Below are 21,441 nucleotides of genomic sequence, written 5' to 3' on the forward strand. Positions count from 1 at the left end.
GTTAGCTCTTTATAATAAGCTTCAGGGTGTCAGGAAATGACTAAGTAATTTATATAATGATGGTTAATAATTCTCCCAAGCCAAATGATAAAGTGGACTTCTAGTTCATAGTAAAGTCCAACCTTCTGTCCCACTTCTCCCATGGGTCCATAGCCCACAACAATCTTCTCTTGTCTTATTTTAGAGTGGAATCAACAGCCAAAACCATTAAAACTTGATTTTTGTTATTTCTTATATTGGTTTATAATTGTCTTGTGTGTGTAAATAGAGGTCAACCTATTCTGAAATGTTTTATATTTCTTTTATATATTTCCCCCCAGTCAAATGGGAGTGTTGATTGACAGAGTTCACAATTAATAAGTGATTGATTGATTGGTCAAAAATACTGAATGTAATTCTTGTGCAGATTACAAAACACTTATCTAGATTACTGAAATTTAATAAAATAATTAATGTGAAGTATGAGGCCAAAATAATAAGTCTCATTTTCAATACTCTCTTCACTTTTATAATAGTTTTTTTTTTATTATTAATGTGCTTCAGGAAACAGATTTGCAGTTTCTGAGTGAGAGTTAAATATTTTGCCTGACAATATGTACTTAAGAGCATTCCGAAACCATGGATAAAAAAAACCATGAATAAGGGGATTGCAGGTAGAGTTGAAGTATCCAAGCCACACTAAAAGATCTAGTAATATTATGGGAGTGGAATAGTCTAAATATGGGTCTATCAAAACAGCAAGAAAGCAAGGCAGCCAGCAAGCTAGAAAGACCCCCATTACTATACCTAAGGTCTTAGCTGCTTTCCTGTCCTTTTTCTTAGATATGTTTTTTTTCACTTCCCCCTTTGCGTTTTCAGGCATGTTGCTGATAACTCGAGCATGTCGTTTGGAAACAATAAAGATTTTGCCATAAATACCAACCATGATGGAGCCTGGAGTAAAGAAACAAGTAGTGAACAATATTGTCCCCCAAAATTTGTTGAAAGTAAGTGCACAGAAATGGAAACAAGCAACAAGAATCTCATAACTCTGCATACCAGCAACGTTGGCCTCAGACAGAACTAAACTGAAAGAGAAAAGAGCAGGGGCTGACCAGCAAAATACCAACAATCGCTTTATCATAGAGGTTGTCATGGTGGCCGAGTAGTGCAAAGGGTAACACACGGCATAAAATCGATCAATAGCAATGGAACACAGGTGGAAAATGGAGGTTAGGCTTAGCATCATGTCAAAGCTTGCATGGAATTTACAAAAGCCATCCCCGAAATACCAGCAACTCTCCACTGATCGTACCATGCTATACGGCATAATGACAAAACCCAGCAGGAAGTCAGTGGTTGCCATGGAGAGGATCAGAAAATTTGTGGGAGAGTGAAGCTGCTTGAAATGTGATATGGAGATCATTATAACCAAGTTTCCAAAGATAGTGATAAACATGGCTGCGGTCATAATAGAATACATTATCACTCGGACATGAAAAGAACGGCTGATGGGAGGGCAAGATTTATTTCCAAATTTTGGACAACTGGATAAGTCTTCAGGAATATAAGTTAGATCCATGGTGCTTTATCATTTCTAATTCTGTTCTCTGGAAAGATGATTCAATGTTTCTTCTCTTCTTAAAATGATTACAGAAATTTCAGCTCCTAAAAGTGCAATAAGGTTCAAAGTCATCTGTTATTAATTCATTTCCATATTTATTTATTTAAATATTTAAAATTATACAATTGTGGTGGTTTTCTGAGTTATTTGTTGCAGTAGGAAAGGAGAAGTTTCAACTGCTTATTCTTTCCTTTTCTGTTTTATTCTATTCCACCCATCTGTTTGTTTATCCAACATGAGTTTATCTATTGAGTGCTCTGTTCTTTTTAATGTATTGGAAGCTTCTCAAGAGTTTATTCCACTTCTGTAGGTATCTAAAAATAGTCAAACTCATGAAGCAGAGAATACAATACTGGTTACCAGAATGGGGAGGGAGAAATTATTGTGCCATGGGCATAAACTTTCAGTTATGCTGGATGAATAAACTTCTAGAGATCTGCTATACAACATAGTCCCTCTGGTTAATAATATGGTATTGTGTACTTTAAAATATGTTAAGATGGTAAATCTCATGTAAGTGTTCCTAACAGACACATATACAAACAACTAAAACTAAAAAAGAAAACAAAAAGGCAGGGGGACAGAAGGTTTTGGCTATGTCCATTGCCTTGATTATGGTGATGGTATCTCAGGTTTTGTATATGTCCAAACTAATGAAATTGTCCAGCTTGTATATCAATTTTACCTCAATAAAGCTGTTTTAAAAAAAAGAATTTATGGTTAACTTTTACTTGAGCAATGACATTTCTAGAGACTCTTTTGAACTATAACAAGTTAACATCCCTCATCATAAAAATACTTCATTCATGAAAGCTAAGTGAAATCACAATGTTTTTCTTTACACATTCTTTCAATAATTTCACATTTTCTCTTTAAAGAGTCTGCAGGTGTTGTAAGAGTTATAAATGGCATATGGCAGTTGAAATATAAGGAAAATCAGGTACCTATGGGTCAAACCTGGGTCAATTCTTCATAGTTTCTCTACTCTCTTCACCCCCTCCTCTCTGTCCTTTACTGCCCTCTCCTCTTTGTTCCCCTTCCCTATGTTTCTTGAGTTTTGTCACTCTTCTGAAATTCTAACTACTGGAACCATGTCATAAGTGCCATCCCTGAGTGATCCATAAGGTTCACAAATTTCATGTTCATAGACTTAGGCCAGTCAAATCTCATGTGATTCTTACTGGTTACAGTGGGCTGAATAAGAGATAATGGATAAATGGGCATAAATCCAAACTCTTAGTAAGTTATTGCACCTTCTTTGCTATTTACTTTGGGATATAGGCTATCATGAAAAGTCATTTAAAGGGCTGGTTCTGGAGGTGTTTGATACTGTGCGGAGTTGGGGATTTTCTTCCAGCTGAAACTCACATAATCATAAATTTAATACTGTATGGAAAGCACAGACTCACAAAATTGTACAGTATGTAAGTTCATGATGATATATATACTTAAAGTATATTATTGCCCAAGAAACTCCCTGTCATACCTCAATTACACATATGAACTTAATGATGACAGCCAGGACATTGAAACATCATATGAGTGTTGCATATAAGTAACCACTCCGTTTTTCTTTTTAAGGATTGAGAGGATTCTAGGAGGTGTTTCAACACGAGATCAAATTTTCCACCATGCACATTACTACTTATATAAGGGGAACTAAGCATACTTTCAGAACTGGAGAAGACCTCAAGTGGAGTGTTTACATAAGACATATTATGGGATGCAGTTTCCAGCCTCCTAGCTGTTTTACATCCTACAGTATGGCTTTGAAATCACACCAACCTAGTTTGATGATTGGCTCAACCACTTATTAACCATATTACTTTAGACAAGTTTCTCAGTGTCCCTGAGCCTCAGTTTCCTCTAAAATGGGGACTCTGTCTCTGAAGGTATTTTAGACCATTCACATTATTTTTACCTTCCTCCCTGATTTTCCTTCCAAGAATTACAGCATCTCTTCCAAGTTTGCTTTATTTTGAATCTTCCATGTAATCGATTATGTTGAATCACATGCCTCTATGAAATTGCCATTTTTGTAAGTTAGAAATGTTCAAATATTAATAAGTTCAAAGAATTTACTATTGGGAACTTTTTCTTTTTCCCTCTTAAGTTTCAGATGGAAGAATGAACTGATAAAGAGGTTGGCATATCCTCAGTCACATACATGTGCTAGAAGTCAGATTTTCAATGCAAGCTTATATTATGGAGGTAAAGTTTATTGAAAAGAATCTTCAGTGAGCACATTGATTTTAGTAGGAGGAAAAGGTGGCCCAAGCAAATTATAGGTTCAGAATCTAATTTTCATAACTTTAAAGTACAAATATCGGATAAGATTTAGTAGAAAATTGGAAATTTACAATCCACAGTTCTAACAGAAAGAGGCAAGTATTTCTACATGCTACCTGTAATGTACCAACTAATATTAATATCACTATTGCTAGAAAACATTACCTTGTTCTGGAACCTGTGTGGTAAAGAACTTAAAATTGCCGTTACTATTCTATGTATGTATGTACAGATATATAAATTAATCTAAATTAAGATTTTCCTCATTTTTTTTAAAGTAGGCTCCATGCCCAGCGTGGAGCCCATGACCTTGAGATCAAGACCTGAGCCAAGATCAAGAGTCAGACACCTAATTGACTGAGCCACCCAGGCACCCTAAGATTTTTCTCATTTTTAATTGTTGAGAAAATATCAGTGATGAAGGATCAACAAAAGAAGATATGAGTAATTGGTATTGTTGTTCTTTAATACACTTATTCAAATTAAATGTAATAAGGACATTTTAAAGTTTTTTTTATTTGAACACAAATTTGGATAATGTTTATAAATAATGTGCTTTCTTTCTTTTTCTCCTTTAAACTCTGATTGCCCTGCAATTTAAGGCCAAAGTATAAAGTGTCTAAAGTATTTCGGCTGAGGGACGCCTGGGTGGCTCAGTAGGTTGAGCCACTGCCTTCAGCTCAGGTCATGATCCCAGCATCCTGGGATCGAGTCCCACATCGGGCTCCTTGTTCTGTAGGGATCCTGCTTCTCCCTCTGCCTCTGCCTGCCACTCTGTCTGCCTGTGCTCACTCTCTCTCTCTCTGACAAATAAATAAATAAAATCTTAAAAAAAAAAAAAGTATTTCGGCTGATTGCTCAACTGCTTAAGAGAACCACATAAAATTTCAAACTAACCTCTTAAACCATACACTCTGAATGTCTGCTCATGGTGTACCAGTAAGACAGTCTCTTATCAAAACCCATACCAATTTAAAGACCTAAAACTAATATTAACAATGACTGTTATTCCTCTGTTATTCCTCAGGTCAGAAAATGTCAATTTTAACATAATCTTCTAAGAAATCGATCTTAAGCTGCAAAGTCTCAAATTTGAATTCTGTTTTCCATGCTTCAAAATTATTCTTAGCCTAAAAGCAAATTCCACCCAGAGAGCAGATTTGTGTGAATTTCTGATTGAAATTGTCAAATCAAGACAGCTGTACAAGCATATATAGTATAATAGAAAAAGTAAGCCAAGGTTTGAAATTTATGAAAAGTCATGATATTGGATCTTTTCTGGTTAATTCCTTAACATCTAATATGAACTATAATGAATATTAAAAGCCTGCAATCACAAAGACTCTGGAAGATGTTTCAGGAATGATAAGTAGGCCGTATTCAAATGTAACACTGAAAACTAAAACAAACAGAAGAAAAAGAGTTCTTTCTGTTAAGTCCACTTTATAACTTTCTGTAGCAGTTTATACCTCATGACATCAAAAAGTACAAGTAGTATCTAGCACGTGAATGACTGATTTATTCCAAATGGCTCACAGTTCATAAGTCAGCCTTATAAAACCACGTGGCACAGGCCACAGGCAGAGATGACCTCTTGAAATGTTGTCTTCTCAAAAGCAGCTGGGATCAGGAAACACATTTCAAGTGACAATAAATACACATGGGGAATAGGCAGAATAAACTTCATTTCAGAGAGCAGGGGCAGAAAGAAGAGTGAAAATGAAAAGCAAAGCAAACATCTTTCTTATAATTAGCTATCAATGATGGCATCTTGAGGGGCGCCTGGGTGGCTCAGTGGGTTAAGCCTCTGCCTTCGGCTCAGGTCATGATCACAGGTTCTTGGGATCGAGCCCCACATCGGGCTCTCTGCTCACCGGGGAGCCTGCTTCCCCCTTTCTCTCTCTGCCTGCCTCTCTGCCTACTTGTGATATCTGTGTCGAATAAATAAATAAAATATTTTTTAAAAATGATGGCATCTTGAACGCCTGCAGAACAGACGAATCTTTACTAAACCTAGGCAGCAGAGAATGTGTTCAAAGTAGAGGCTCCAAGAGGAATTGAGCTGAATAAATCTTTTATCAAGATGACAGATACAAGGGAAAGAGTGAGAAAACACACCTTGGCTAGAGCCATGTCACTTCAGGGATCTGTCTTACCAACACGACACAACTGCTGGTGCTAACTCAATCACCTGGCTGAGGTAGTGTTTGTCAGGATTTTCCGCCATGGAATTGCTCTCCCCCTGCCTTTTCACGCCGTACCCTTTAGAAGGAAGTCAAAACACAAAGCCCACACTTAAGGAATGAAGAGTTACACTGTATCCTATTGAGGGATACATAACATTGTCCTGAAATCTGCTACCAAGGAGACTGTCTATTCTCCTCTATCTAAGTCTATCTATCTATCTATCATCTATTTATCTATCATCTATGGATCAATCAAAGAAGAAAAAAAAATTAAAAAACAAACAAACAAACAAAAAAAACCCCACATGATTTTGCAGGCTGTAAATTTATGTTTTCAGCATCTGTTGCCTTTCCTGCCTTCAGTCTCAATAGCACAGCCACTTCTGCCCACAGTCGTCTCCATGTTGCCCTGTGAATGCCCACCGCGTGGCTTGGCCAGCCCCCCTTTCCTGTGTCTGATTGCCTTTCTTTTCATCTCTGAGCACCTCAAGGCTCAACAAAACTACCATTTCTTTCCAGAAACCTTTTTTGGCTCTACCACTGGGAGTTAACCTCATGAAATTATAGACTGTTGGGGTGGCCAAACGTGGTAGAGCTAGGTGATTCTGTTTCCTCATTTTACAGCTGACTTTGCTTTCAAAGACCTTTGTTTCCTTCTTCTGGTACAATTCTTTTTTTAAAACAGCCTTATCTTAATGATAAATTAATTTCTTTCTCTTTTTTTCTTTCAAGATTTTATTTATTTATTTGAGAGAAAGAGTGAAAGAGCACAAGGCCAGGGAGGTGCAGAGGGTGAGGGAGAAGCAGGCCCTCCGCTGAGCAGGGAGCCCAAAGTGAGGCTCAATCCCAGGACCCTGGGATCATGACCTGAGCTGAAGGCAGGCATTTAACCTGCTGAGGCCCCTTAGGTGCCCCTTAACCATAAGTTTCTTGAAAAATTTCTCTATCTATCCCCATTAATCTTCCAACTCTTGCAACACTTTATATAGAGCTGTGTACATGGCAGGTATGTAGGAACCCCTTATTGAGTTAAATGCAAGGACACAAATCCCAACACATCATGAAACCTGGTTAATGAGCATCTCCATTCATGATATTAAGAGACATCTGGCTTAAGAAAGATTAAAATATTAGGAAAACAGTAAATCCTGTTCAGAAAGTAGCTAATAAACTTCCTCCCAAAACAAACAGTATTTTGTTGAATGAAATGCAGCCCACAATGAAAATTTTGTGTGTCTTAAAGTTTCTGAATTACTTGACAACACATTCCCACTATACCCAAGTCCTTGAAGGAACTATTGCCATTATAGGCTGTAACCAACATTAAAACATAGGTCTTTCAGCTCCTATCCGGTGACTCTCCCACCACATCTTACTTTCTCTAATTATGGTAACATTTTACTCCTCATCTATTTGGACAGCATGAAAGTTTATGGCTTCATCTGCTTATCATTTTTCCCTCTTAGCCTTACTAATCAAAGTATCATCCATGAACCAGCCACATCATCATCTCCTGGGAATATTTTGGGAAATTAAAAGATCTTAAGTCATTCTAAAGTGTACATCTTAGCAAGATACCTATATTATTTTTATGCCCAATGAATTCCATAATAACAATTCTAGACAAAAGAGAAACTGCATTTTTAGTTTGGACACTCTCAGTATCCAAAATGACTGAATGATTTTGAGCAGCAAAGAGCAACTGAATACCTTTAATCAATGTTGGTGGCAAGAGAAAAATACAAAAAACGAAATAGGTAGTGAATTAAGTAGTATATTACAGCAATTGTTTATAAAATTCTAATATTAAAAAGAAGAGTACATTTTAGCACTTGAGACACATAAATACCTTTCATTTGTTAAATCATATTTGCATGGTTTTTGAATTTTACAAAAACATTTTTTATATGTCACCACATAGAAATTTACAAACCTTGCCAAACAAAACTTAATGAAAAATTTAAGAAGTTTCTTTCACTTAAATATCATAAGAATCATTTTCCAGTCAGGAAAAAAACCCTACCTACTCTACTGCAACAATTTCTGGTTCTCTATAAAATTTAATTATCTCTGTTCAATTATTTTGAAAAAGAGAATAAGTTAGCACTTTAAAAAAAAAAACGATAGTACATTTCCAATTCTTAGTATTCACCCAGTACCTTCCCTCTCCTGAAAAGTTAGTTGTGAACAATGAGTCTCTTCTGGTGGCTTTGCAGGTATAAGATCAGGAAATTCTAGAAAGTGTAGTGTTGAGGACTGAGATATCTGATTCATATAACTTTGCCTTTGCTCTCAAGAGACCTGAAATGGAGAACTCAGATCCAGGAGCTCCAAGAGAGGAGCTAAGTGCAGAGCCCCAGTGGGATTGCTCTTCTAACTCTCTTTCTTGGAGGATATTGAAATTGTGTGTGTGTGTGTGTATGTGTGTGTGTGTGTGTTTTAAAGATTTTATTTATTTATTTGACAGAGAGAGACACAGCAAGAAAGGGAACACGAGCAGAGAGAGTGGGAGAGGGAGAAGCAGGCTTCCCACTGAGCAGGGAGCTTGATGCGGGGCTCAATCCCAGGACCCTGGGATCATGACCTGAGCTGAAGGCAGACACTTAATGACTGAGCCACCCAGGTGCCCCTGTGTGTATTTTTATTCTGTTATGTTAGTTACCATACAGTACATCATTAGTCTTTGATGTAGTGTTCAATGATTCATTGTTTGCATATAACACCCAGTGCTCCATGCAATACACGCCCTCCTTAATGCCCATTACCAGGCTAACCCATTCCCCTACCTCCCTCCCCTTTAAAATCCTCAGTTTGTTTCTTGGAGTCCATAGTCTCTCATGGTTTGTCTCCCGCTCCGATCCCCCCTCTTCATTTTTCCCTTCCTTCTCCTAATGTTTTCCATGCTATTCCTTATGTTCCACAAATAAGTGAAACCATATGATAATTGACTTTCTCTGCCTGACTTATTTCACTTAGCATAATCTTCTCCAGAACCATCCATGTTCATGTAAAATTCCTCCTTTCTGATGGCTGAGTAATAGTCCATTGTATATATGGACCACATCTTCTTTTTATAAAGGTACTCTTTTTAAAGATTTTATTTATTTACTTGACAGACAGAGATCACAAGTATGCAGAGAGGCAGGCAGACAGAGAGAGGAAGAAGCAGGCTCCCCGCTGAGAAGAGAGCCCAATGTGGGGCTCGATCCCAGGACCCTGCAATTATGACCTGAGCTGAAGGCAGAGGCTTTAACCCACTGAGCCACCCAGGTGCCCAGACCACATCTTCTTTATCCATTCACCTGTTGAAGGGCATCTCAGCTCTTTCCACCATTTGGCTATTGTGGACATTTCTGCTATGTACTTTGTGGTACATATGACCCTTCTTTTCACTACATCTTTATCTTTGGGGTAAATACCCAATAGTGCAATTGCAGGGTTATAGGGTAGCTCTATTTAATTTTTTGAGGAAACTCTGCACTGTTTTCCAAAGTGGCTGTACCAACTTGCATTCCCACCAATAGTATAAAAGGGTTCCCCTTTCTCCACAACCTCTCTAACATTTGTTGTTTCTTGCTTTGTCAATTTTTGCCATTCTAACTGGTGTAAGGTGGTATCTCAAAGTGGTTTTGATTTGAATTTTCCTGGTGGCTAATGATGATGAACATTTTTTCTTGGGTCTATTAGTCAGATAAATTAGTCATTTATCTTTTTTTGAGAAGTGTCTGTTAATGTATTCTGCACATTTTTTTTTACTTGATTACTTGTTTTTTGGGTGTTGAGTTTGAGAAGTTCTTTATAGATCTTGAATATCAACCCTTTGTCCATGGTATCATTTGCAAATATCTTCTCCCATCCCATGGGTTGCCTCTTAGTTTTGTTGACTGTTTCTTTTGCTGTGCAGAAGCTTTTTATCTTGGTGAAGTCCTAAAGGTTCATTTTTGCTTTTGCTTCCCTTGTCTTTGGAGACTTTTTTTTTTTTTTAAAGTTGCTGTGGCCGAAGTTGAAGAGGTTACTACCTATGTTCCCCTTTAGGATTTTGATGGATTCCTGTTTCACATTGAGGTCTTTCATACATTTTGAGTTTATCTTTCTCTGTGGTGTAAGAGAATGATTGAGTTTCATTCTTCTGTATAGAGCTGTCCAATTTTCCCAGGACCATTTATTGAAGAAACTTTTTTCCCCTTAGGTATCTTTTCCTGCTTTATCGAGGATTATTTGACCAGAGTTGAGGGTCCATATCTGGGCTCTCTATTCTGTTCCATCTGTCTATGCATCTGTTTTTGTGCCAATACTATGCTGTCTTGGTGATCACAGCTTTGTAAATTAGCTTGAAATCAGGTGACATGGTGCCCCCAGCTTTGTTTTTCTTTTTCACGATTTCCTTGGTGATTTAGGGTCTTTTCTGGTTCCATACAAATTTTAGGATTGTTTGTTCCAGCACTTTGAAAAATGCCATTAGTATTTTTTTAAATTTCTTTTCAGTGTAACAGTTTTCATTGTTTTTGCACCATGCCCAGTGCTCCATGCAATGCGTGCCCTCCCTAAGACCCACCACCCTTGTTCCCCCAACCTCCCACACCCCCGCCCCTTCAAGATCCTCAGGTTGTTTTTCAGAGTCCATAGTCTCTCATTGTTTACCTCCCCTTCCAATTTCCCTCAACTCCCTTCTCCTCTCCATCTCCCCATATCCTCCATGTTATTTGTTATGCTCCACAAATAAGTGAAACCATATGATACTTGACTCTCTCTGCTTGAATTATTTCACTCAGCATAATCTCTTCCAGTCCCGTCCATGTTGCTACAAAAGTTGGGTATTCATCCTTTCTGATAGAGGCATAATACTCCATAGTGTATATGGACCACATCTCCCTTATCCATTCTTCTGTTGAAGGGTATTTTGGCTCTTTCCACAATTTGGCGACTGTGGCCATTGCTGCTATAAACATTGGGGTACAGATGACCCTTCTTTTCACTACATCTGTTTCTTTGGGTAAATACCCAGTAGTGCAATTGCAGGGTCATAGGGAAGCTCTATTTTTAATTTCTTGAGGAATCTCCATACTGTTCTCCAAAGTGGCTGCACCAACTTGCATTCCCACCAATGGTGTAAGAGGGTTCCCCTTTCTCCACATCCTCTCCAACACATGTTGTTTCCCGTCTTGCTAATTTTGGCCATTCTAACTGGTGTAAGGTGGTATCTCAATGTGGTTTTAATTTGAATCTCCCTGATGGCTAGTGATGATGAGCATTTTTTCATGTGTCTGATAGCCATTTGTATGTCTTCATTGGAGAAGTGTCTGTTCATATCTTCTGCCCATTTTTTTTTAAGATTTTTTATTTATTTATTTGACAGAGAGAGATCACAAGTAGATGGAGAGGCAGGCAGAGAGAGAGAGAGGGAAGCAGGCTTCCTGCCGAGCAGAGAGCCCGACGTGGGACTCGATCCCAGGACCCTGAGATCATGACCCGAGCTGAAGGCAGCGGCTTAACCCACTGAGCCACCCAGGCGCCCCATCTTCTGCCCATTTTTTGATATGATTATCTGTTTTGTGTGTGTGTGTGTTGAGTTTGAGGAGTTCTTTATAGATCCTGGATATCAACCTTTTGTCTGTACTGTCATTTGCAAATATCTTCTCCCATTATGTGGGTGCCTCTTTGTTTTCTTGACTGTTTCCTTTGCTGAGCAGAAGCTTTTGATCTTGATGAAGTCCCAAAAGTTCATTTTCACTTTTGTTTCCTTTGCCTTTGGAGACATATCTTGAAAGAAGTTGCTGTGGCTGATATCAAATAGATTACTGCCTATGTTCTCCTCTAGGATTCTGATGGATTCCTGTCTCATGTTGAGGTCTTTTATCCAGAGATATAGTAGAACGTATCAATGAAACTAGAAGCTGGTTTTTTGAAAGAATCAATAAGATCAATAAACCATTGGCCACACTAATCCAAAAGAAAAGAGAGAAATCCCAAATTAATAAAATTATGAATGAAAAGGGATAGATCACAACTAACAAAAGGAAGTAGAAACAATCATCAGAAGTTATTATCAACAGTTATATGCCAATAAGCTAAGCAACCTAGATGAAATGGATGCATTCCTGGAAAACTATAAACTCCCAAAATTGAACCAGGAAGAAATTCACAAGCTGAATAGACCGATATCTAGTAACAAGATTGAAGCAGTGATCAAAAACCTCCCAAAAAACAAGAGCCCAGGACCTGACGGATTCCCTGGTGAATTCTATCAAAGTTTCAAAGAAGAAATAACACCTATTCTCCTGAAGCTGTTTCAAAAAATTGAAGCAGAAGGAAAACTTCCAGATTCTTTTTACAAAGCCAGCATTACCCTGATCCCCAAACCAGGCAAAGACCCTACCAAAAAGGAGAATTTCAGACCAATATCACTGATGAATATGGATGCTAAGATTCTCAACAAGATCCTAGCAAACAGGATCCAACAGTACCTTAAAAAGATTATCCACGATGACCAGGGGGATTCATCCTTGGGTTACAAGGATGGTTCAACATTCACAAATCAATCAATGTATAGAACAAATCAATAAGAGAAGAGAGAAAAACCACATGGTCCTCTCAATTGATGCAGAAAAAGTATTTGACAAAATCCAGCATCCGCTCCTGATTAAAACGCTTCAAAGTATAGGGATAGAGGGAACATTCCTGAACTTCATAAAATCTATCTATGAGAGACCCACAGCAAGTATCATCCTCAATGGGAAAAAGCTTGCAGCCTTCCCATTGAGATCAGGAACACGACAAGGATGCCCACTCTCACCACTCTTGTTCAACATAGTATTAGAAGTCCTAGCAACAGCAATCAGAGAACAAAGAGAAATAAAAGGTATCCACATTGGCAATGAAGAAGTCAAACTCTCTCTCTTTGCAGATGACATGATTCTTTATATGGAAAACCCAAAAGACTCCACCCCCAAACTACTAGAACTCATACAGCAATTCAGTAACGTGGCAGGATACAAAGTCAGTGTACAGAAATCAGTGGCTTTCTTATACACTAACAATGAAAATACAGAAAGGGAAATTAGAGAATCCCTTCCATTTACTATAGCACCAAGAACCATAAGAAAACTGGGAATAAACCTAACCAAAGAGGTAAAGGATCTGTACTCGAGGAACTACAGAACACTCATGAAAGAAATTGAAGAAGACACAAAAAGATGGAAGACCATTCCATGCTCTTGGATCAGAAGAATAAACATTGTTAAAATGTCTACACTGCCTAGAACAATCTATACTTTTAATGCCATTCTGATCAAAATTCCACCAGTATTTTTCAAAGAGCTGGAGCAAATAATCCTAAAATTTTTTATGGAATCAGAAGAGACCCCGAATTGCTAAGGAAATGTTGAGAAAGAAAAACAAAACTGGGGGCATCACGTTACCTGATTTCAAGCTTTACTACAAAGCTGTGATCACCAAGACAGCATGGTACTGGCATAAAAACAGACACATAGACCAGTGGAACAGAGTAGAGAGCCCAGATATAGACCCTCAACTCTATGGCCAAATAATCTTCGACAAAACAGGAAAAAATATACAGTGGAAAAAAGACAGTCTCTTCAATAAATGGTGCTGGGACAACTGGACAGCTATATGTAGAAGAATGAAACTTGACCATTCTCTTACACCGTGCCATTAATATTTTGATCAGGATGGCATTGAAAGTCTAGATTGCTCTGGGCAACATAGACACTTTAACAATGTTTATTCTTCTGATCCATGAGCTTGGGATATTTTTCCATCTCTTTGTGTCTTCTTTGATTTCTTTCATGAGTGCTCTGTAGTTTCTAGAGTATAGATCCTTTACCACTTTGGTTAGGTTTATTCCAAGGTATCTTATAGCTTTTGGTGCTGTTGTAAATGGAATTGATTCCCTAGTTTCTCTTTCTACAGTTACATTGTTAGTGTATAAAAAAGCAACTGATTTCTGTGTATTGATTTTGTATCCTGCCACATTACTGAATTATTATATGAGTTCTATTAATTTGGGGGCAGAGTCTTTTGGGTTTTCCACATAAAGCATCATGTCATCTGTGAAGAGAGGGTGTTTGACTTTTTCTTTGCCAATCTGAATACATTTTATTCTTTTTGTTGTCTGATTGCTGTTGCTAGGACTTCTAGTATTATGTTGAACAATAGTGGTGAGAGTGAGCATCCTTGTCATGTTCCTGATCTTAAGGGAAAAGTTCTCAGGTTTTCCCCATTGAGAATGATATTCCATGTGAGTTTTTCATAGATGGATTTTATGAAATTGAGGAATGTTCCCTTTATCTCTGTACTCTGAAGAGTTTTAATCAGGAAAGGATGCTGTATTTAATCAAATGCTTTTTCTGCATCAATTGAGAGGATCATGTGGTTCTTCTCTGTCCTCTAAATGCATTCTATCACATTGATTGACTTGGGAATGTTGAACCACCCTTGCATTGCAAGGATAAATTCCACCTGGTCATGGTGGATAATCCTTTTAAGGTACTGTTAGATCCTGTTAGCTAAGATATTGCTGAGAATTTGGCATCCATATTCACCAGAGATATTAGTCTGAAATTCTCCTTTTTGATGGAGTCTTTGCCTGGTTTGGGTATCAAGGTAATGCTGGTTTTATAGAAAGAGTCTGGAAGTTTTCCTTCCGTTTCTATTTTCTGAAACAACTTCAGGAGAATAGGTATTATTTTTTCTTTGAATGTTTGGTAGAATTCCCCATCCATCAGGGAATCCATCAGGTCCTATACTCTTGTTTTTGGGAAGGTTTTTGATCCCTGCTTCAATCTTATTACTGGTTATTGGTCTATTCAGGTTGTCAATTTCTTTCTGTTTCAGTCTTGGTAGCTTATAGGTTTCCAGGAATGCATCCATTTCTTCTAGGTTGCTTAACTTATTGGCATATAACTGTTGATAATATTATCTGATAATTGTTTCTTTTTTTTTTAAAGATTTTTATTTATTTATTTGACAAAGAGAAATCACAAGTAGGCAGAGAGGCAGGCAGAGAGAGAGGAGGAAGCAGGCTCCCTGCTGAGCAGAAAGCCCGATGCGGGGCTCAAACCCAGGACCTGGGATCATGACCTGAGCTGAAGGCAGGGGCTTAACCCACTGAGCCACCCAGGTGCCCACTGATGATTGTTTCAATTTCCTTTGTGTTAGTCATGATATATACCCTTTCATTCTTGTTATTAATATGGGTCTTTTCTCTTTCCTTTTGGATAAGTCTGGTCAGTAGTTTATCGATCTTACTAATTATTTCAAAAAACCAGCTTCTAGTTTCATTGATGTGTTCTACTGTATTTCTGGTTTTTAATTCCTTGGTCTTTGCTCTAATCTTAATCATTTCCCTCCTCGTGCATAGGTTAGGCTTAATTTGTTGTTGATTCTCTAGTTCTTTAAGGTGTAAAGATAGTGTGTGTTAGGGATTTTTCTATTTTTTTGAGTGAGGCTTGGACGGCTATGTATTTCCCCTTTAGGACCACCTTTGTGGTATCCCATAGGTTTTGGACTGAAGTGTTTTCATTCTTGTTGGTTTCCATGAATTGTTTAAGTTCTTCTTTGATTTCCTGGTTGACCCAAACATTCTTGAACAGGATGGTTTTTAGCTTCCAAGTGTTTGAATTTCTTCCCAACTTTTTCTTGTGATGGAGTTCCAGTTTCAAAGCACTGTGGTCTGAGAATTTGCAGGGAATAATCTCAATCTTTTGGATCAGTTGAGCCCTGATTTGTGGACCCAATATATGGTCTATTCTGGAGAAAATTCCATGTGCACTCAAGAAGAATGAGTATTCTGTTGTTTTAGGGTGGAATGTTCTGTATATATCTATGAGGTCTATTTGGTCCAGTGTGTCATTCAAAACTCTTGTTTTTTTGTTTTGTTTTTGTTGTTGTTGATTCTCTGCTTAAATGATCTGTCTATTGCTGAGACTGGGGTATCCTCCAATTAATCTGTTATTATCAATATGTCTCTTTATTTTGGTTAACAGTTGGCTTATGTAGTTGGCTGCTCCCATGTTGGAGGCATAGATATTTACAACTGTTAGAACTTCTTGTTGGATAGATCCTTTAAGAATGATATAGTGTCTTTCTGTATCTCTAACTACAGTCTTCAGCTTAAAATTCAGTTTGTCTGATATGAGAATTGCCACCCCAGCTTTCTTTTGTGGTCTATTGGCATGAAAGATGGTCCTGAATCCCTTTACTTTCAGTCTGGATGTATCTTTATGTTCAAAATTAGTCTCTTGTAGACAGCATATGGATGGGTCCTGTCTTTTTATCCAATCTGTAACCCTGTGCCATTTTATGGGAGAATTTAGGCCATTCACATTGAGAGTGATTATTGAAAGATACGGTTTTACTGTCATCCTGTTGCCTGTAGAGGTCTTTGTTTCTATAGATTATCTCTGTTAATTTCTGTTCTATATCATTCTTGGGGTCTTTCTCCTTTCATAGACCCCCCCCCTTAATATTTCTTGCAGAGCCAGCTTCGTGGTCACATATTCTTTCAGTTTTTGCTGGTTTTGGAAGTTCTTTATCTCTCCATCCATTCTAAATGACAGCCTTGCAAGATAAATTATTCTTGGCTGCATGTTCTTCTCATTTAGGAAGTTGAAAATATCTTGCCAGCCCTTTCTGGCTTGCCAGGACTCTGTGGACAAGTCTGATGTTATTCTGATGTTCCTCCCTCTGTATGTAAGGAATCTCTTCCCTTTAACTGTCCTTAAGATGGTTTCCTTGGTTTTAGGATTTATGAGTTTCACTATTACATGCCTGGGCATTAATCTGTTCTCTTTGATCTTGGGAAAGGACCTCTCTGCCTCTAGGACATGAATGCTTATTTCATTACCCAGATTAGGGAAGTTCTCAGCTACAATTTGCTCAAATATATCTTCTGGTCCTTTCTCTCTCTCCACCCTCTCAGGGATCCCAATAATTCTGACATTGGAACATTTTATGGAGTCATTTTTTCTCTAATTCTGTTTTTATGGGTTTTAAAGTATTTGTTCCAGGCCTCCTCCTGTTCCTTCTTTCCTTCTTTTCTATCAGTTTGTCTTCTAGATCACTAATTCATTCTTCTGTCTCATTTACCCTAGCTGTTTGAGTATCTAGATTAGATTGGATATCATTGATAGCATTTTTAAGTTCTGCCCCCATCAGGTCTCATTTCTGCCCTTAGAGAATCTATGTTACCATTAATGGTTTTCTCCATCCTAGCTATTTTCTGCATAACTGTTACCTTGAGGTCTATTTTCAACATCTTGTTTATATCTTTATCTATTAGTTCTGTGGCAGAGATCATAGTCTGTGAATTTTTCCTGTATTTGGGGTTCCTCCTCTTAGTCATTCTGTTGAGGGGTGGTTGAGGGAATATATAGATTCCAGATTATTGACCACAACTTAAACAAGATTCACTTGTTCTATAGGGACCTTTGAGTTTTTGGCCTCTTGTTCTTCCAGTCTGTCTTCTGGAGGAGGGGTCTGTCCTGCTGTTACTCAGGCAACCCTGTTTGAGCAGAGTTGCCCTGCCCCCTATGGTGGGGATGGGCTTTGTAAAAACATTTTTGGGGGGGCTTTTGTTCTCTGGGTGCTTTCCCTGATGACTTCTGCTTCTCTTCTAAGAGTCAGAGCAGAAGTGACCATATCCAAACCTGTCTCAGAACAGAGAGATTGCAGTCTGATTTCCAGAGAGCCCTCCAGGGCACACTACCTCCGTTTTTGTCTGTGCTGCCAGAAACCGCAGCATCCTGGGTTGTGTGCCCCACAGCTGCACTCCCAGTTCTTGCTGGCTCCACAGCTCCACAGTCCCACAGCTCCAGGTTTCAGTCTGGAGGGGTTCCCTAAAGTCCTTTCCCCACCACTACCAGTCTGCGAGTGGGTGCCCAGTTCAGCGCAGGAGACTTTTACACGCCAGTGGCCAAGGATCCCAGAGACTCCCTCCTCCCTCCATTTATCTTCCAATATCTGCCTGCAGAATCATGGCTCTCTGCTTCATACCTCAAAACTAACCACTGGGGATATTCTGTTTGTAGGGATCCGGACATATCTTCTTTCATCTCAGGCTGACTTCATGGGTGTGCAGACTGGCCTGGTAGATATCCAGCTCAATTCAGGGGACTAGATGAAATAGGGTCCCTTACTCCCCACCATTTTTGTCCCCTATTCTGTGTGTTTTTAATGTCCCAAGTAGTTTTCAGTTTCTTTCTTTCTTTTTTTTTTTCCAAATGAAAGACAATTTTATATCCATTTTATGGGGATTTGGGCTTCATTCTGGGAAGAGAAGTTACCAAAGATAAGGTATCTTTCTGTATATTAAGAATACACAGGGGCTCCTGGGTGGCTCAGTGGGTTAAAGCCTCTGCCTTCGGCTTGGGTCATGATCCCAGGGTCCTGGGATCCAGCCCCGCATCAGGCTCCCTGCTCAGCAGGGAGCCTGCTTCTTCCTCTCTCTCTCTGCCTGCTTCTCTGCCTACTAGTGATCTCTGTCTGTCAAATAAATAAATAAAATCTTAAAAAAAAAGAATATACAGATATGTGTAGGCTAAATTAAACATTGGCTGATATCCAAAGGAGGGACAATTGTCTGACCCAGAAAAGATGACTGTTTACACTTTGACTCCTGAATGTAATAAGATATTAGAGTAAGAGAGAAGTATTTATTTTTGCCTTAGAGATTTATACTAGTTTGACTAAAATACTTACTAAGAACAGTCAATTAAAGTGTCACAAACCAAGGTGCCTGGGTAGCTCAGTCAGTTAAGTAGTTGCCTTTGGCTCAAGTCATGATCCCAGGGTCCTGGGATCGAATCCCCCATCTGGCTCCTTGCTCAGCAGGGAGTCTGCTTCTCCCTCTCCCTCTGCCTGTTGCTCTGCCTACTTGTGCTCTCTGTCTCTCTCTGTCAAATAAATAAATATAATCTTACATAAATAAATAAATAAATAAAATGTAAAAAATCTTGAAAAAATCTGTTCAGTAAACAAAGAACACTGAATAAGAAGTCTAGAGAACCAGTTTCTATTTCTGCTTTTATAATTAGCTATATATTCTAGGGCAAATCATTTAATATCTCTGGGTTCTGTTTTCTCATTTGCAACTTCCTACAAAATTGTGGGGGCAGAGGGGAGAATACTTTATTAACTATGGGATGCTGATGAAAGGCAGACACTGCATAGGAGGCTGGATCACTTTCTTCATCAGGAAATCAGTCAGGATGACTACATTCTGAAACCAAGAAGTGTCATGAAAACCTACAGAAAAAATTATCTGTTTTAGTGAAAGGGGACTTAATGAGCAGAACTTTACAAAGGGGCTATTAAATGTTTTTAAATATGAATAGGATCTAGGAGAAAAAGAAAGAAGCATTATAAGAAACTTTACAGTGCACACAGGGCTGTCAAATTTTTATTGCATCTGTAAGCATCAGCATAAATAGTAACAACCATCACAAACAGTATCTTTCTGTTAAAAAAGAAAAAGAAAAAGAAAAAAAGAAAGAAAGAAAGGAATGTCTCGAGCTTTCCAACAAATGTCAACAGACAAACTTACACCAAGATATTTACTTTGATTTTCTAAAGTCATATTTTAAAGAATTGGGAGAAAATTTATTAAATATTAATTCAAAATTTTTCTACCTTACAGTTAAACTAAAATCTACTTTACTCATTTTTTAAAATAAAGGCAAAAATAAAATAAAATAAATAAAGACAGGAACATCTGTGTGCATATGTATGTGTTCGAATACCAAAACAGCACAAACATCAGTATTTCATTAAAAAGAATTGCCAAATAGACTCAATAGCATCCAACACACCATATTAGCTCTCCTAACTGCACCTGGATTTATTTACTCTGTTCTTGGAAAATTATTGTTTCTATTTATTTTGTACTTGCAATCTCTTTCACCATCTCAAAGCATCTCCACCATCTCTCCTCTACTCTAAGGCTATAGGGAGGGACCAACCTATCAGCAGTCTGGCAAGGAAAAAAGGTCTAGACCACATGTGGCTGGGCCATCTTTGGGCAGGTATGCAAAATTAATATTTCAGCTGACCACTGAATGGTCTCTGTTTAATTGTGATTTGTGCAATTAGCTAAGATCAAAGCAAATTTATGGGCAGTTATGTAAACTTTTCCACAAAGAGAAAAAATTGCTTATTTTTTCATTACTGTAATGTAAAGAAATTAACCAAAAAAATTTTAGCAGAATGCAGTTCACACACACACACACACACAACTAAAATTAAAACATTATAAGGCAATATTTATCCTTAATACAAGTGATGTATTATCTATCTTCTCCTGTTATATATTGTTTTTCATGAAAAATGTTTGCAGTCAGTGGTTTGGTGGCACCACTCAAATCCACTGACAAGAAGAGATTAATTTTTCAGGAATTCTGAGAGCCAGGTGACATCACATTTATAGCTTATAAATCAGCAAATGAAGATATGTATATATATGTGTATATATATACACATATATATGCATACATATAAGCTAGAATCATTTTCATGGAATACCATAAAGGGCAATCTATATCTATATATATCTATTTATCTCAAGGAAATAGTCAAATTCTACAAATAGTGGCTCTTTCCTTCTTTCTTTTCTTTTCTTCCTCCTTCCTTCCTTCCTTCCATTCTTTTCAGAGCCAGGTGTTAAATACTTAGCAGCACACCACAGTTTGCAGATGACTAGCTTCATTTCAGGAGTTATTTATGGGTCTCAGCTTACAGTTAAAAGGACACTGAATAACAAATATATGGTTTCCAGTACTAAACCCTCCCCACCCACCGTAAATACTGGTTTTCTTAGCTTCCTCCTCTCACCACTCTATGATTTAAACATGTATGTATAAATATATTAAACAAACAAAAAATCACAAGTTTTTGGTATATATTTACATTTATTAAAAATCAGAACATAGGGATGCCTGGGTGGTTCAGTCCATTTAGTGGCTGACTCTTGGTTTCAGCTCACGTCATAATCTCAGGGCAGTGAAGTCCAGCTACCAGTAAAGTTCCACACGGGGCATGGGGTCTGCCTGATTCTCTCGCTCTCCCTCTGCTCCTACCCCCACTTGTGCATACACTGTCTCTCTTAAAAGAAAAAGAAATAAGAACACCAATTAGCAATACAAAATGTGAATGAGTCTCAGGAAGGAAGGAAGCACCGAGCAGAGTTCTCCTGCAAATAAACGGAAACTTGTCAGTGGCTGTGATTAAGGTGAAACATGAGTGAAAATATGAACGAAATCTGTTGTCTCTGATGTGCATTTGCCCTTTTTTTTAAAGAAACGTTTAGCCTCACCACAGTAAAATCTAGTAAAGTGTAACTTCCTGCTAACC

At 38.0% G+C, this 21,441-nt stretch overlaps 1 protein-coding gene across 1 annotated transcript; it reads right to left on the bottom strand.

Annotated features, from left to right (window-relative positions):
• Nucleotides 1–529: 529 nt before the first annotated feature.
• Nucleotides 530–1,606, bottom strand: LOC125103045 (trace amine-associated receptor 3). The gene has a single exon (XM_047734818.1). The coding sequence runs from the start codon at nt 1,559–1,561 to the stop codon at nt 530–532; it is 1,032 nt and encodes a 343-aa protein (XP_047590774.1). The 5' UTR covers nt 1,562–1,606.
• Nucleotides 1,607–21,441: the final 19,835 nt, after the last annotated feature.

This window comes from Lutra lutra, chromosome 6 (genome assembly GCF_902655055.1).
Source record: "Lutra lutra chromosome 6, mLutLut1.2, whole genome shotgun sequence".
Lineage (NCBI taxonomy): Eukaryota > Metazoa > Chordata > Mammalia > Carnivora > Mustelidae > Lutra > Lutra lutra.

Bases quoted from the DNA above. Each gene is read 5' to 3' on its own strand.
- LOC125103045 (XM_047734818.1), bottom strand. From the start codon at position 1,561: ATGGATCTAACTTATATTCCTGAAGACTTATCCAGTTGTCCAAAATTT.